We start from the raw sequence: 17042 nt of genomic DNA on the forward strand, positions 1-17042 counted from the left end.
AATCAGTCATGTGTAGGTTTTTGTCCAGCCCTGGGGGGTGGGGGAAGGAATGTGGGTTGGGCGAAGTCTAGGATTACACCACCGCTGAATTTTTTCTTTCCACACTTTAAATAGCCAGCACCTTTCGGTCCTGCCTTCGCGTCTCCCGTCGGCTCCCGCCCCGACAGCACCGTCGCAAGGTAACACCTCTGCCCCCGTTTCCTTCTGCCCTGCTCCCCCTGTGCCCCGCACCCACCCGGGGCTGCCGTGGATGAGAGGTCACGGTGGCTTTCTGCCTGTTTAATCATTTTCTAGCGTGGAGGGGTCCTCCTTGTCCTTCCTTGTGGCCGCTGTCAAATGCCTGCCAGTGTTTCTTGCTCCTCTTCATGTCCCAAAGTGTTTTTATAGGGGACTGTGCAGGGGGAGGGGAGAGGTTGGAAGTGCTGCTTTGCCCTGGTTTTTTTCCTCTCCCTGGATCCAGGGAGAGTATCATTTGCTGCCAGTGCTTTTTCCTGCTCTCCTGGTGAGGGAGTTGCAGGCGGGAATGAATGGCAGCGTTAGGCTGGGGCTCGGGGAGCTGCCTATGCAGGGCATGAGCAGGTTCAAGGGCTGGCACCACGTGGAAGAAGGTGTCCTCCTCCGCATAAGGTCCTCAGCAACCCACGTTGGTGGGAACCACGGTCCTCACTCCTTGCTCCGTGGAACTCGGCAGCCAGGGGGGCTGCCCGTGAGGAACAGGCTTGAACACCCCTGAGCCTCCTAAATGGCTGCAGCAGAGCTGGTGCCACCCGTGCTGCCCGTACCTATCTCCTCGCTGTGCTGAGGCATCTGCTGTGCACCAACAGCTGTTTATGCTATGCCCTGGCTTTCCTAGGAGGAGAGGTGTTCCTCTCAGAGGTTTTTTGGGGAAAGTGGGACAGCAGGAGAGGTGCACACTTACTCTGTGCCAATCTTTTCTCAGTAGACATTTGTCTAGAGATGGGAGAAGCTCTTGCAGTGCCAAAGCTTCCTGAAAGTGGTACTGTGGGGAGCCTCTGCAGGCAACAGGCAGCTGTTCGGAGGGGCAGACCCTGTGAGAGGAGACATCCCAGATGGCCGTGACATCTGCACACTTTCTTTTCCTGCTGTTAGAAGGATAGACCCTTTCTGAACAATCACCTTTTCTCACAGACTAGTAGATTGCCAGCAACAGTTGCCACCACCAAAGGCAGAAACTTGTTTGCCTCTTGTTTCGGTTAGTCTTCTTCCTGCATCTAAAACTCTAAGGTTTTCATTGCATGGTCTTTAAAACCAGACTTTGGTAAGCAGCAACAGAGGAGAAGAGAAACTCTTATAAAATATCTTGTCAAGTATTTGATCCCGCTCTTGTTCCCCTCCAGCCCTAAGTCTGTTCCCTGTACTGGCTGCAGTGGGAGTGCCAGCCTGGCTGAGCCGCTGGGTCTCTGTGTGATGCTGTGCTCAGAGGATGGATTTGCAGAATCAGGAGTGTTTTGAGAGGAGTCAATTAAGAATAATGAAACTGATAGGAGCTTTTAAGGAGTCGTTTTGGACTGAACAACGATAGTGCATGCACGCTTTTAGCACCTGGCTGTGAGTAGTAATCAGTATAAGGAGTGAGAAAGGAACAGTTCAACGTGCACGTGTCCTCTCCCCTCTCTTGCCTCCTCTAGCCCAAATTTTTGGCTCATTGCATGGCTTGTTCTGAATGTAACGAAGGAAACTCCTTCTGAAGGTGGGATGGATTATAGAGTCCCCGGTGCTGTCAGCAATGGTGAAACGGTGCCCGCACACCCCAGCATGGAAAAGGAGAAGGAGGAGGATGAGGATGAAGACCAGACCCTGGAGCGAGGACAGTGGAACAACAAGCTGGAGTATGTCCTGTCTGTGGCTGGGGAGATCATCGGCCTGGGAAATGTCTGGCGCTTCCCCTACCTCTGCTACAAGAATGGCGGAGGTAAGTGCAGCCCTGGCCCCTCGGCGAGCCCCGGGGGCACCTGGTCACCAGCGTTCCTCTGCGGGTCTCTCCTGCCTCTGTGACATCCGTGTCTGGCCCTGCTTACTGCTGGCAGCAGCCTCTCAGCAATGCCCAAGTCACGAGTCTGCAGGGAGGATGCCAAACCTGACAGTGCCATCTGTGCCACAAGCAGGGGTTGTTTTGACACCGTGGGATGTGGGTAACTAAGTGGCAATGTCCGGGGGTTTCTGATGGCTGTAGCCGTGTTTCGCTGAGGCATGTGGAGCCTTGATCCTGCTGGTGAGGTGGGTGGCCATCTGCAGGGGGAGCAGGGTGGGGGCTCGGCTCTGAGCAGCATGTCTCACCCCAGGCAGCTCTTCCTTGAGTTGCACCAGGCACCCTGTGCAATTAAGACGGTGGGTCCTGGCAGCGTAGCAGCGCGGGAGGCCGTGGGGCACCCATGTCCTTGCAGGCACTGCGAGGAGCTGCAGCGTTTCCTGGGGGCTCAGGGGGCCTCCAAGGGGTTCTCAGTCACAGGTCCTGGTCTGCTGTCTGACCGTGGAGGGATGTCCCCCAGCTGCTGGAGCCGGGTGGCAGGGACAGGGCAGAGTGAAGGGGTTTTCCTTGCCTCGGTGCGGAAGCACAGCCCCCCTCCTGTGCTCCACCGGCATCTGCTGGGGCTGCGAGGGTGTGGAAGAGGGCTCTGCTGCCTCTGAGCCGCACGGCAGGGCTGTGAGGTGTGCGGGTGGATGTGCTTGATGGGCAGAGAGGGAGCAGAGTGTTGTTACTGCTGAGGTGCCAGCACACCGGTGCTGCTCAGGCTGTGCTCGGCAGTGACTGCTGGCCTGTCCCCTGCGAGGCTGGGCTGGGCTCGCTTTTGCAGGTGGGGTTTGCTGTGGGCTTTTACAGGTGTTTGTGGCTTCCTTTTAAGGGAGAAATTACTTTAAAAACCAGAAGCCTGTAAGCTTTTCTCAGGTTTGGTTCAGTGGCATGTAAAGAGAGAGAGCTGCTCTCCCTGTCTTGTGATTAATTGCTAATTAAGCTCTCCGGAAGGGCAGGGGAGAGGGGAAACAGTGCTTGGCTGGGAGCTGGTGGGGAGCAAGCACTGGGGACCCAGGGCTGAAATCCCCTAGCTTGAGCTTGGGGTAGTCTCATGGGCCTCACTAAACTGCTTTCATCCCAGTGGCATAAAAGAGGATTAACTGCTGTTTAGCTACTTTCATGCCGTGCCTCGCTCAGCACTTGTTTCTTTTCACCAGGTGGTCAAACATTTTCTTTCTCTGTTGAAAAAGGAGGATTTTTCATGTTTTCTTTTTCCACAGGGAACGTTTCTTGGCTGCTTGCTGAGCCATGTCTGCTCCCGCTGCTGCACCCTTCCCAGCTGCCATCCTGCATGGGGAGCGGGACCTGGGACCTTGTCCCCGCACCCCTTGCCTTGGGTGCCAGGAGAGAGCTCTGGGAAAAGGGGAGCTGCCGAGTGTGGTGGGACAGCAGGGGAAAGGCACAAAGGGATTGATTTCTCAGCCTTTTTTCCTCCCGAAAAATGGGTCTGAGGCAAAGGCCCATGAAGCAGCAGAGATGATGTAGAGTTTGACATCTCAGTCAAATTTTTAATCTCTAGCCCTCTTCCCATGAGGTTAGAGCGAGGATGGGGCTTGAAACTCTTGTGCAGAGGGGAAAGCGTTTGCTGTGTGACTTCTCCTGGGGCAGGGCAGTGTGACGAGGCTGTGCAGGACTCGGGGCTCCCTCTTGCCTCGTGGAGCCCAGCCTACTGTGGCCGTTGCTGTATCAAATCCCTTGTAACGCCAGAATTTTAAAAGCTGCCAGAGGTTTTGTCTTGTACTCCTTTGGGTAGGCTGGTCCAAGCACTTGCTTCCCTGCTACTTCAGTCAAGGTGAGGGACCTTTATTTACTTTCCAGTTCCAGGCCAGTCATGGCCAGCCTACAACCACTAGCTCCTGTGCCGGTGTTACCCTCTGGCTGGAATAGCTCTGCCCTGCTGGATGACTCTTTCTTTCCCCACACTGAATTGTGTGTAGGCAGCCATGGTAACAGCTCTCAGCCCTCGCTTTGCTTGCCGAAATATCAGGCTCTTCACAAAAAAGGTATCTGCAAAATCTGAGTTACGCAAAAAGGGGCAGCTGGTCACTTTTACTTTCTTTAGGGATGTTTCCACATAACAAAGAAAGAGTAATCCTAGTCTCCTACGTATTTAGCACTCAGTGTCTGATACCAACGCCCTCCATAGTGGAGGGGAAGAAAACACAAGAGCAACAAAATGTTCCTTTTGCTCCTGTTCGCTCTTGCTTTCGCCCGTGGCGGGTCAGGCCCTCCTTGGGCAGGCTGGCCCTGCCGATTAGGAAATACTGGGGAAGCCTGTCTGGTGGTGTGGCTGCTGGTGCCTCCCCAGCGTGGCCCGGAGTGGGCAGCCCCCAGGGCCCACCGCCCCCGCATGTGCCAGGTGAAGGGGCCGTGGTGGAGGACACGTGTAGCGGCATTTCCCCCTTCACGTTCAGGCATAAGGGCTGGACCAGAGGGATGTCAGCCAGCTCTGGGGGTGCTCAGGCATGCTGATGGACCCCTGTCCCTGCTACAGCCCCCCTCTGCGGGTTCCTCACCAGAGTCACTGTGCAGGGCAGCTCTGCCCAAAGGCCATCCCGCATTGCCTGCTGCCCTTTCCTGCCTGTGCAGGCAACAGCAGCCCGCTGCCAGCTGAAACGAGATGGGGAGTGATGGTGGGGCTGGCATTGGGGTCGTCCTACCCTGCCTGACCCGCTACTTGGGGAGCAAGGGGAGTGGGGCAGACCACAAGCCCTCGCCCAAACATGCCTCTGCAAATCCCAGCCTAACTTTGCACTATTTCACAGCCTGCATGTCAGGACCCTTCAGTTTGACTTCCAAAGGCTGTAACCTGCCAGAAACAGATAACCTGGGGAAGGTGGGAGACCAGACCGCAGGCTGCAAATGAGGAAAAGAGGCTGGACAGCTCAGCCTCCCACCTCAGAGACCTCCCCTGGGGTCCCCTGGCTGCAGTTTAGTTAAATACAAACTTCTATGTGAGAATAATCCCTCTTGGAAATAGGCTTCACTTTTATGATAACAAGATTGCACACGTGTTGGGAGTTGAGGGGATGGTGTTGATACAACTATTTTCCCTGCCCTTTGCTCTCCACCAGCTTCTGTTTCCTGGTAGAGCAAGAGCATGCGGGCAGATGCTCTCTGTTCTCCCAGGGCTGCCAAGCATCTGCAGTCCTTTAGCTGCTGTTTGCCCACAGGGAGCTGCCAAGATGCTCTCCCTGTCTGTTTTGTTGATTGCATTTTTTTGCAAGAAGGAGAGGGCTGTGGCTCTGTCCCCAGCTGGGATGAGTGTGGGTTGGGGCTTCTGGCCAGTCCCTAAAGCCCCCCTTCCCTCTCCCTGCCCCTGCATGCTAGCTAAGCTTCTTAATGAAATCTCTTGGGTTTTGAGTCTACTTGGGCACTGGGATTGTTGTTTCCCATATACCCCCACCAACATGACCCCAGAACCAGTCAGCATCTCACCAGCCCAGAAAAGGCCTGTGCAGGGAAAATGCGGTCAGTGGCTGGCTGGTTGCCACCTCCAACCCTGCACACCTCTCTGAGCCCACCACAGCCCAGCAGCCGTTCTCTGCTTGGGGGTACCCCTTTCCATGCCAGCCCCCCATCCTGACCCATGTCCCTGCCTTTGCAGCAGGGCTTCAGCAGCTTTGGTGGTGTGTGAGTGCAGCAGAGAGTGTGGGCCATCTAGCAGGGCTGTATCCTGTGCTCCGTGGGCTAGAAACCATCGCTGCATTTAACGTTAGCCTGGGGTAATCAAAAGCCTGATGCATTTTATCTCTCCCTGCCTGGTTTCGTGACAGGGCTTGAACAGGAGGGCAGCCCTGGCTGTTGACATGAGGTGCATACTTTCCTGCACTATTTGAATTTTTTTGGCGCGTCTGCTGCTTCTTGGTGAGCAAATGATTGAGCAAACCCACAGGCTGATGAAGGCGTCAGTCTCTATGTGCTGCTCAGTGCTTTGGTGTTGTCATCCGTGAGCTAGTCAGCTTATTCAATGTGAAAGGAGTCACCAACTTGATGAAAAGTCACAATGGTTTTACAGCAGAGTGTTTTCCTGTATTTCTGTGCAGCTGTTGCAAACTTGTTTCACTCTTTTCTGCATAAAAATCAGGCCTAGAAACTTTCCTTTCCTCTATCTTTTCTGAATGTTGAGTTTCTCATGCAATCACATCACTCCGGGAGGTGAAAAGTGAGAAAAATCCCTTTTTCCTGGTATCCTGTCCGTGGTCTTCCCGTTCCTGAAGCCCCCAACCCCTCCATGCAGTGTCATTTACCCGGGGAGGAACTTGCCTGGTGCCCGGTTGGAGATGGCCTGATCCCAGTCACTCCATGGGGCTTATTTTTCCTATCTGCTGCTTGGATCTGCCAGGTGCCTTCTTCATCCCCTACCTCATCTTCCTCTTCACCTGTGGGATCCCTGTCTTCTTCCTGGAGACAGCGCTGGGGCAGTATACCAGCCAGGGAGGGGTGACAGCCTGGCGCAGGATCTGCCCCCTCTTTGAAGGTGAGTGGGGTAAGCCTGGGAGGGCATGGTGAGGTGGGGGAACCATAGGGCCCTGGGGGGATGAACAGTGACACCTCTCCCCACAGCTGAGGAGCACAGCCTGGGAGGGCCACTGGCTGCCCCTTTTCCAAAATCACCCTGGAAAAAATTGATTATATTTCTCGCCAAACAGTTCCCATCGTTACATTGCATCCCTGGTTTCCTTCATGGCCACGGTTTTGGCCAGGAGCTTTGCACCTAATCAAGGTTGTCCTCTGAGAGCTAAATCATGAAAATGCTTCTGGTAGTTATAAGGAACCTAAAACATATTTTTATTATTTTAGGTTAATGCTATGTAATTGTTTTGAGTTTGCAGATGGCTTAAAACCTTAGTGGTGAAAGGTGTCAACTGCCTTAATAAATCATCAGCAGTCAGATCTGCTTCTAGCACTGTTTCAGCACAGTCATCCAGCCTCAAGCTACTCTCCATGATTCCTTTGAAGGTCTTGGTTGTCTCCTCTACATGTACCAAAACTTTTAGATGCTCCTCCAGCATGTCTCAGAGAAGGAGTGTGCTGTTAATACAAATGCTTCCCAAACAAAAGTGAAAAGGGATGAATGAACAAAAGTGGATTTTGGTAGAAGAGGTGTTATTCAGTAGGTGGAGTGCCATCATATGTTTCTGTCCCTTTGGGTGGCTTTCCAACCATAAACTGACCATCCCCTACCCAGACTCCCTCCCATCACTACCCATTCACCAGGGAAGGCTGCAGTGGGGTTGCAGGAAGAGGGGGTCCCTGGGGCACCAGCTTGGACCCCCACTGATGTAGCACAGTGGGCTTTGAGAAGGAGGTGATGGCTCTGGTGGCTGCCCCACTGGCATTCATCCAGCAGCACAGTCAAAAGGCAGAGCAGCAGATGTACGTGTTGGGTGAGCACCTCCCAAGGGGAGTCCTGTTCCCATCCCCTGGCATGTGCGTCACTTGCCTTCGGGGCTCACTTTCTGCAGGAATTGGCTACGCCTCACAGGTCATCGTCGTACTGCTGAACTTCTACTACATCATTGTCCTGGCCTGGGCCTTGTTTTATCTCTTCAGTTCATTCACCATCGACCTCCCCTGGGGCAGCTGTGACCATGAGTGGAACACAGGTGGGTCTTGAGCCCCCTCCCAATCCTCCACCAGATGCTGGCTGAGGGAAACTTGTTGCCCAGGGCCAAACCTCAGGAGAGTGGTTTACTCCTGCGTGTGTGTGACCACCGGTCATGAGAGTGGGGAGTCTGGGTGGCTGCAGTGCTGCTGGTACTTTTGGGGAAGAGGCTCAGTTGATCTGGGTCTTTCCTAAAGGCCACCAGTGCTGCCACTGCCCAACCACTTGCAGCACCCAGCCAGTGCCATGCAGCAGTGGCCTCCCTGGTGGCTTCTGCTTTGGGCTTCAGCCACCATGGGCACCTTCCTTCCTGGCACCTTCCAGTCATCCTATGCTGTATGTTAGCCACAGACCCAGTGCTGATCGGGACTGCTCACGGTGGCCGCTGGAAGGAAAAATTAAACGCCATTGTCTTAATAGTCCTAGGTTCCTTCCAAGCCTTACCCTGGAGGGGACTCCTTTTGTGCATCTTTGGGACTAGACAAAATTTGTCTCAGAGTCAATGTCAACGAGTGTTGACACTGTGGATGGAAAGGGAGGAATTTTTCAGATCCTCTCGTACTCCAGCCACTGCTGCTTACACTCCCTCTCTCCCTGGGCCTCTCCTGCAGGGAACTGCATGGAGCTCCAGAAGGCGAACTCAACGCTCAATGTGACCAGTGAAAACGCCACCTCCCCTGTCATCGAGTTCTGGGAGTAAGTAAAGGACAGGCCTGTACCCCCCTTTCCTCCAGGTCATACCCTTCCTGGGCAAGGAACAAACCCTGCAGTGGCACATTCTGTTAACCCATCCTTGCCAAAAGAGGACACAAGAGAGGCAGCTGGACGGGTCAGAGTGAAGGCTCTCAGGGACAGAACCATCAGTCAAGGGTAACATTGCTAGGCTTGTGGTATTTGTCTGGAGCTGTGCTGGCATGCCTCTGAGCCATCTGGCTTTGCCTTTCTCTGATGCTGTGTTCCTCCTGTCCCTTCGGACCTTTTGGGCTTCTCAGTCTCACTGACCTCCGTGATGGCTAGCTGAATGTGCAAGACCTTACCTCACTGATGCTTTTCCTCCTCTGGTCCTTGATATTTCATTTATTGTCCTTTTCTCCCTTATTCCTCCTCTGCTGTTGCACTCTCCCTTTCTCCCTTTGTGCTGCTCCTTTCCCTGCCAGCTCCCTTGTTCTTCATTGCCGGCTGTGAGCTTCCTTATACAGTTGTTTCCTCCTGCAACGTAGGTGAATTGACTGCACGTTCCCTATCCTGAAACTTTGGATCAGACTTACCCAGGGTGCAAACCTCAATAAAACCAGTGACACTCCCTCAGGATATAGTGGCCATTACTCTGTGGTTTGGATTACAGTTTATATACCTGATGGATTATCCATCGCTCTTGTTCTGTTCGGACCGGTCTGCTCCATGCAGTCCTTGACCTGCCTGGTGGCTGCATCCAGCGTAACCATGCTCAGGACACGGGTGCCAAGACTATAGGTGGGAGTGGATTGAGATCTGTGGTTATCCACAAAGCAGCAGCTCTGCGATGGGTTTTTGTCTGCATGTTTTGCCAGCTGTAGCATGTTCAGCTGTTGAAGAGGAGACCTTGAAGCCCTGTGACATATTGCAGGAGTCCATGCTGGTGTCGCAGTAGGTGATCTCTTTCCTTTGAAACCCTGCTGCTGTGTGATATCAGCACGTTCCGAGGAGGATCTGGTGTGGTGGGTGGTGACTTCTGTATGTGGGCTAGTCGTCATCTTAAAAATAGAAAAAGAGGTGATGATTTCAGTTTAGAGTGACTAATATGCAAGCTATCCTGAGGAGAGAAGCTCACCAAAATAAAAATGAAGTGCTAGGGTCAGTTTACTTCACACTGAAATTTTCTCCCTCATTTTCATTGTTTTATTCCCTTGTATTAGTTATCCTGAGGAGCAGAGTAGTTTTATTTCTGGCAGGAAGGCATAGGCCTGTTGTCTTGGGATCTCTGATGATCCTCAGCATCTCCTGGGAGAACGGGACCAGTTAAGCACTGAGCCCTGGCTAATAGATTGTGCAAGTAACCCCTCTCTGCCACTGTGAATTTAGATGGACGGATGGCTCTGCCCTCAGCAGCGCTGCGGGGGCCGTCAGCTCACGGAGCACACAGTACCTCCAGAGCATCCCCGGCTCAGCACAGGGATGCTGGCTTTGAACTTCAAAGTTCATAAATTTTCTTTGTCTCCTGTGTTCTCCCTGAGCCTCCACTCTCCCTCTGTCTGCTGCTCACATGTGATTAGATGGTGGCCTTAGACTGCTCTTTCTGAGGCTGGCTGCTGGAAAAGATGGTGTTCACTGCTGTGACCATTGCTGTGTTACTGGGCGATAAGCACACGGAAATGGAAATTTCCACTGTCCGTTGCTGGTGATGCAGCACCTGTTCCTGCCCTCCCTGGGCAGGGAGGTAGGAGGCCACCATTTCCTCAAGAAGCACTGACTTTCCAGTGGGCTGCTGGCATGCTTCTGGGGCCTCTACTGGCTGCAGTACAGTGCCCAGTTAGTTACAGTCCGCTGGCACCCTTTCCCCACCAGTTACAGAGTCCATGTTCTTAGTAGCAGGTAAAAAGCAGCATGATGAAATGCATCTGGTGGAACAGTGTGATTTTTCTGACCCCGCTCTCATCTTCTCAATCTGCCCCAAGGCTGTGGGGCAGGAAGGGAAGCAGTGTGTCTTAGGCTGCAGTTCTCCGGGAGTGTGAGTTTTATTTTGTGGGAATTGCTGTCTTTCGCAGCAGGGCAGGCATTGCTGCTGGGCCCCAGGGTGGTGCATGTCTCCCTCTGCCTGTCTCAGGCTTGGGGTTTTGGCACTTCACCATGGTGTTTCACACACAGATCCATCTGTGCAGTGTAGGAGATGGAGGAGGGTGAGTCCTTACTTTTGTAAGTGATGAAGAAGACTTGACATACACGTAGCATGGAAAGCTGCTATATGACCAGGGTGAGATAATAAGACTTTAGCTGAATCGAGGTCCATCTAGCCCAGGATCCTACCTCTATACTGGCTTAAAGAGGATGCCCAGGGTGGCCTCTTCTGACTGTGCAATGGGGATTATTTTGGTCTTGGTTGGGTCTTAGTCATGGTATGGGATGCTATGCTACTCTGGCTTCTAAGGTGAATTACGTAGCCAAAGACAGAAGTGTGCTATGGAGAAGGGGTTAGACAGCATTGCTTCCTGGGTGGTCCTGATGGATTCTGCACGGTAAGTGCAATGTATCATTCACTTTGAGCTGTGAAGCATGTCAGAAATGTAGGTGAACTTTGTAATGTGCATGAAAAAGGCCAGGGCAGAGCTTGCGTGTGCCAAGTGCTGCATGTTTTTGCAGGGAGAGAGCTCTTGCCCTGGAGGACAGGGTAGGTGAAGGGTGGGAGGACAGTGGAAGAAATGTTTGGCCCAACAGGCCAGCACTGGAGTGAGCAGAGAAGCAAGTGTCCATGTGTGATCTGCCAGGCTGGTAGTGCTCTTAAGAGGAGAGCACTGCTTGATTGCTTTGAGGCTTGCAGCTCAGACATGGGCCTTGTTAGTAAGACAGCTGTTCTCCCCAGAGCCGTCAGTATGGTGAGAAGCACTGTGGTGTTGGGAATGTTAGTGGCCAACATCAGTGACACTTGGATGTTCCTTTGCTCCCCCCCAATGCAGAAGGAGAGTGCTAAAGATTTCCGATGGCATCCAGCACCTGGGCAGCCTGCGCTGGGAGCTGGCTCTGTGTCTCTTGCTGGCATGGATCATCTGTTACTTCTGCATTTGGAAAGGGGTCAAGTCCACAGGCAAGGTGAGTCTTCGGTTTAGATCAAGCCTCTTCCCTTGATCACAGCTGGAGCACTTGATCTATTCACTTTTTGTACTTTCAGAGAGGTCCTAGGGATTGCCTGGGAGCCACCCTCTGAATAAGCTGGCAGGAGCCTCTGGGGCTCAACTTGCAGCATGAGTGTGAGCTAGGCTCTGTGTTTTGGTAGGAAAGGATGGGAGCACTGAGACATCTCCGAGCATTAACTTCCAAGATGTATATCCACATCTGGTCCCTCTGCATCCCCATGCCCAGGAGACCCTGCAGTCTTCCTATTTATGGGGTGGTTCCATGTTCCCTTGCCTCCCACCACAGTGTGAGCAAGCAGCATGATTTTGTCTTTGCTGGCAAGTGCAGCTGGGAAATCTTCAATTTCATTAGACAGTAGCGAAGGTAACTCCGATAGCCTCAAAGCCTTCTCTGCCTCATCACCATGGGGGGGGGGGGTGTTCCTTTTTATTTTCTTCTTATTCATCCCAACAGTTCCTACAATTGCTCATATTCCCCAGCAGTAAAGGTCTCCTTTCTCCCCCCACCCTCCCCCGATAGTCATCCCAGAGATAATTATTTGAATGCTTCTGGGAAGGGTTGGTGTGAACTGTTCAGCCTCCATCCCATGCTCCCTCTGTTGCAGAGTGTGCCACTGTGGTTTGCATTGACCCCATTTCTTAGTTTCTGCTACTGCCTCCTGACCCATTCCCAGCCAGCTTTGTCTGGAGCCAGCAAGAACAGATGGAAATGAAAAGGTTTAGTATGTTATCTAAATGGTGTCTTCTCTGCATGCTTTGAACAAGACATCGTGTGTGATGGGGTGTAAATTGTAGCTGCATCCATTTCCATCAAGTTGATGGCATGGATGTTAGCAGTTTCCCCTGCTTCCAGAAAGGTCTGGGATTATGAAACATGACAGGGAAATCAAGCAGCTTGCAGAGATGATATTTTCTGGTTTCTATGGAGTAAAATTAGAAGAAAAGAGCAATTGCTTGCTGTGGTGGCCTGGTAAAAGAAAGCAGAGGCAGTCTAATAACAGCAAATATGATACTAAGATACAGCAAACATAGTGTGGGAAGTGCTGAGAACAAATTCCATCTTATTTTAGATAGAAGTTCTAGGTTAAATGCAAGTGCTTTTTAGCAAAAAGGACTAGTGATAGTGAGTTCTTAAGTTCCTGAGAACAGAAACCTTATTTCAGTAAAGCAACAGTGTCAATAGGTTTATCAACCCTCTGTGTACTTAATAATTCAACTAAAATGATGACTGTAGGAATACAACCCTGCTGGAGAAGAGATATACCTTGGTTCTGGGGATTTGCCTGTGGAGGGGCAAATGCCATGAGCTGAAATGACCCTACTCTGAACAGCAGCCGAGGTTCGCACCCTCCGACACAGGGACTGTCCATCCCAGAGGAGCACTTACAGATGCAGGAGGTTGTCACAGATGGAACCACTTTACCGAGGCATGTGGATCAGATTCAAATAAAACCCTGGATGTTGTTGACCAGCATGTGACTGAATGATCACACTGATCCCGGCAAGGTTCCTAGTGATGTAGTTAGTGTTAACAATGCCCAAGAAATAAAAAGATTGGGTCTGAGCCAAGCACTGAGTAATATCTCATTGGATCCAGATGTTCCTGTTGTTAAATAGAAGTTTGACACTCTTAATCCAGAAAAACAGTCTCCAAATTCAAACCTCTGGTCCCAGTGCAGATGTGACTGACCGCTGAGTGAAAAGCTTCACATGCTAGTTCATGCAGACTGTAAAGCACGTAGGATGTTCCCAAAATTTAAATCCAAAGCATATGCCAGACAACTGGCAGTTTTTATTCTGAGCTCCTAAAACTGATGTTATTTAGAGATCCAGCCAAGAATGTGCAACCTGACATCCTGGAAGAACATGCACCAGGGCTTTTCCTGAAGGAAAGATTTGGTGATTATACACGGGTGATTGTTAAGCTCGCGGGATCTGCAGTTTTGATTAACTGTCACCGAAAAAGCTCTACACCGGACTCCTTGTAAATTTGAGAATGAAAGAAATAATGGTGTTTGCCTGTGCTGAAGAACACTGTCCCTGGGTTTCTTCAATATTCAGGATGCAGATTCAGAGGGACAGGGATGGATCTGCTCACAGAGACATCTCAGGCAATCATAAAACCCAGCAAGGAGGTATTTTTCACTGACCTCTGTGGTGTTATGCAAGACTGCGTAATATACAGAGCACAACACATGAAATGCATAGAAAACCTGGAGCTGCAGACAGAGATATTTGTCTAATAGTTTCGTTTTTCAAGGATGGGATAACTCTCAAATCCTTCTGCCTTTCCACATCACAAAACTGAATCACTGGAGTGTGTGTATCTTGACTTAGAGAGGGGCTTGCATTGCAGCATCAGGTGCTTCGGACATTGCTTTATTCAGACAGAGTACATTGGAGTGGCAGAAAAAAAATCTCTTTTTGAATCAGTGCTCAAATCATAAGGATTACCCATGGGCAGAGCAAAAGTGGTCATACTGTCCAGGGAAATCATATGCTCATTCTTGGTAGGACCTCCACTAATGCAGAAGCTGCTATAGCTGTGGCAAAGCTTGCGACCCCTGCTCAGGGGTGGTGGGCTTTAGGTGGATTTTGAAACAGCTCATTCTGGATGGATGGGGAGGTGTGAGAAATAGATCATTTCACATCATTAGGTTTTGCAGTTCCTCCAGAGATGAGCGTTAGCTCTCTGGTGCATAACAGCCAAAGCTGAGGAAAGAGCTGCAGGGTAGCATTCAGGTGAAGTGTGCTGATGCGAGTCATCACTCAGCACATCCACACGGGAAAAAGCTGAAGGAGCAACATTTCTCTTTTGGCCTAGCATGATACAACAGACCAAACAACTATTTTTCAAGGCGGTCAATAAGTCTTGAAGGTGCAGGATCAATGCAAAGGGATTAATGATACTACTTGAATTGCTGAGGAGGCTGCACCAGCTCTTGATAACAGTTTGTTTGTGTGGGAAACACAGGCACGCTACAACAACTAGCCTGAATGGTCCTGAAAGTACCCTGGTAATCCCCAAATTGAGTGTTATATTTACCAGAGGTTGGAGTCCCTGAAAGTATTAGCTGACACTGGCCTGCAGCATTCCCCCAAGGAACACGGCTCCTTTGCTAGAAGGAAGGGATTTTAACCCTACCTGAGTACAGCTGCATTGCTTATGGGGCTAGGGGCATAAAAAGCAAGAGGGTACATTTAAAGGTCCTGTTTAGGTCTGCATCCTTGATGGCAAGTCTGAGATGTGCTGCCCTGCTCTGCATGCAGTGCCCATGTTGGGTATTTGAACAGGCGTCAGTCAGAGGCAGCGCCTGTGAGTCACTGCTGTGGGGAGCGGTGGGCACAGGTCAGTTGCCAGTGCCAGCCCTGAGTGGGGGACCCCCAGTGTTGTCCTTGCTGGTTCTTCAGTAGCAATCACGTTTCAGGGTGTATCTCTTATCTGCACATCCCTTCGCCCTTGCCACTAAATGCTGCGGAGAGGAGACTTTCCGTGTCTGACTCAGACTCTATTTGGGGTAGGGATGTACAGATGGATACTGGGGGGAGCTCCTTCTCTGATGCACATAGATATTACACCACTGGCTTCAGCAGAGCTGCTTTGACTCCTGGTGACAGCCTGGCTCAGGGTCTGGATTGCTCTTAGGGCTAGAAAGGTTTTCTCTGGCTGCAGACATGCCGTGGCAGATCACAAGTTTCCTGGGTGCATTTTAAAATGCATTTCTTTCTACTGCAAGTGACATCAAGGTGCTCACCAAGGCAGCCTGACTGGTCTCCTGCTGCTGCCCATCTCCCCAGGCTTGGGGTTTGGTGCCGGCACTGTGTGCTCTGGCCCATGCTGCTCACTTACACTTGTCCCTTCGTCCTCCTCACAGGTGGTGTATTTCACAGCCACATTCCCATACCTCATGCTGGTTGTTCTGCTGATCAGGGGAGTCTCCCTGCCTGGGGCATCCCAGGGAATCCTCTTTTACCTTTATCCAGACCTCAGTCGCCTTGGGGACCCCCAGGTAAGGTGGAGGGGCGACTGAACGGCTGAGCTGTGCTTGCATGGATGCCTGTGGCTGTCCCCTCTCCTTTTCCTTTTCTCACTGTTTGTCTTCCAATTTCTTCTTTCTCCTGTTTTTCCCCTCTGTGGGTATAAGGCAGGGCTGTGATATTGGTGTGTGCTCTGACAGTCCCCAAGCTCGCTCTCACCCTCAGTTTTCACTTGTGCTGTTACTGTGTTTTCTAGTCTGAGTTGAATCTGAGTTGCCCAGGCATATGGGCAGTGGAATTTAACCCTTCATCACGAGTGGCACCAGCTGCCCCCCACCTTTCTTGAGGAGACTGCTGTGGAGGCAGCCAGTGCATGGGGTGCCACTCTCACCATGCCACCAGCTCATGGGGACAAGCCCCGCACCTGGCATTCGTGCTCTGGCTTCCCTGGGAAGCATGCCAGGTGCATGGATGGAGGGAGCCATGGCATGCTGCAGCAGCGGTCCCTGGGACCTGGCCACCCTCCTCGCCTCCCTGTCCCTGGTGAAAAATTCCTGCCTGACTGACAGGAGGGTCAGTGCCCAACTGCTGCTTTTAATCTCTTTGGGACAAGTTTTTCCATGTTAAATCCTGGCTCCAGCTGAGCTGCTGTACCAGCCTTTGTGTGAAGGTGTTTCCAAAGGAGATTAAAGGGTGCCTGCCTGGAAAATAGGCCAGCAAAACCCTTCGTAACCCCATTAACCCTTTCTGTTCTGGTCCCAGTGCTGCCTTGGTTATTAACTTTGTGATGGGGGGCATAAGTGTGGGAGAAGGAATGGTTATGGCTGATCCTGCCCTTCCTGATGGAGGACAGAGGATCCCTGTTTGCTGTGGGTGGGGGTAGCAGTGTGTCAAGGACTGTGGGACTCTCCTGGGTCCTGCCTGTGCCACTGGTGCTGCGTGGCTCTGTGCAATCAGTTTGACTTACGGCTTCCGATCTGGGGAGCTAAACACGAGTGTCCGGTTTCCAGCTCCAGGCGGTCTGGTTTTTATCATGGGAAGGACTCAGAGTCCCTGCTCAGCTTTCTGGAAGTTGCTCTCTGGTCAAGGCTGCGCCTGAGCAGCGGGTGAAAAGCGTTGTTTCACAGTGCTGGCTGCTCTCTTGCTCTCTCTAGGAGGTGGGTACAGCTGGTACCTCGGTGTGAAGGTGCAGCAGGGCTTGGAAGGGGATGAGGACAGGTCTGTGTTTGGGGCTCCATTCGTGCTGATGAGGTGCCAGAGACTTCTGAAACGTAATAACATTTTTAAATGGTGCTCCTTCACTAATGAAAAGTCCTGTTGTTACTGTGGCTGTGTTGCCCACGGGACTGAATTAAACCACTTCAGGCGTGGCAGGGTTTTACTTGTACTAGCTGTGTCCTCATTAGGTCCATCCTGGCAAACTTTTCCAATTACTGCCCAAGCTTTAGAAGCACAGCTTCTTTCCAGCCTGGAAAATGCTAATGCACTGGTGCAAAGGCAGAGTAACCCTTCAGAGCAAGAGGGTGGCTGGGGAAGGAAAACTTGCTCCGAACACCATCACTCCCCAATGAATGCTTCACTTCCACAGGAAAAA

At 51.6% G+C, this 17042-nt stretch overlaps 1 protein-coding gene across 1 annotated transcript in view; it reads left to right on the top strand.

The window, feature by feature from the left end:
- Nucleotides 1-17042, top strand: part of SLC6A13 (solute carrier family 6 member 13) — a 50827-nt gene that overhangs the window by 13721 nt on the left and 20064 nt on the right. The window contains exons 3-9 of the mRNA XM_080393521.1: nt 115-179; nt 1650-1933; nt 6381-6515; nt 7504-7644; nt 8255-8339; nt 11294-11426; nt 15346-15480. Coding sequence (XP_080249647.1) covers nt 115-179; nt 1650-1933; nt 6381-6515; nt 7504-7644; nt 8255-8339; nt 11294-11426; nt 15346-15480 — 978 coding nt within the window. The remainder of the gene's footprint in view (nt 1-114; nt 180-1649; nt 1934-6380; nt 6516-7503; nt 7645-8254; nt 8340-11293; nt 11427-15345; nt 15481-17042) is intronic.

The sequence above is a fragment of the Falco punctatus genome (assembly GCF_963210335.1).
Source record: "Falco punctatus genome assembly, chromosome: 6".
In the NCBI taxonomy this organism is placed as follows: Eukaryota; Metazoa; Chordata; class Aves; order Falconiformes; family Falconidae; genus Falco; species Falco punctatus.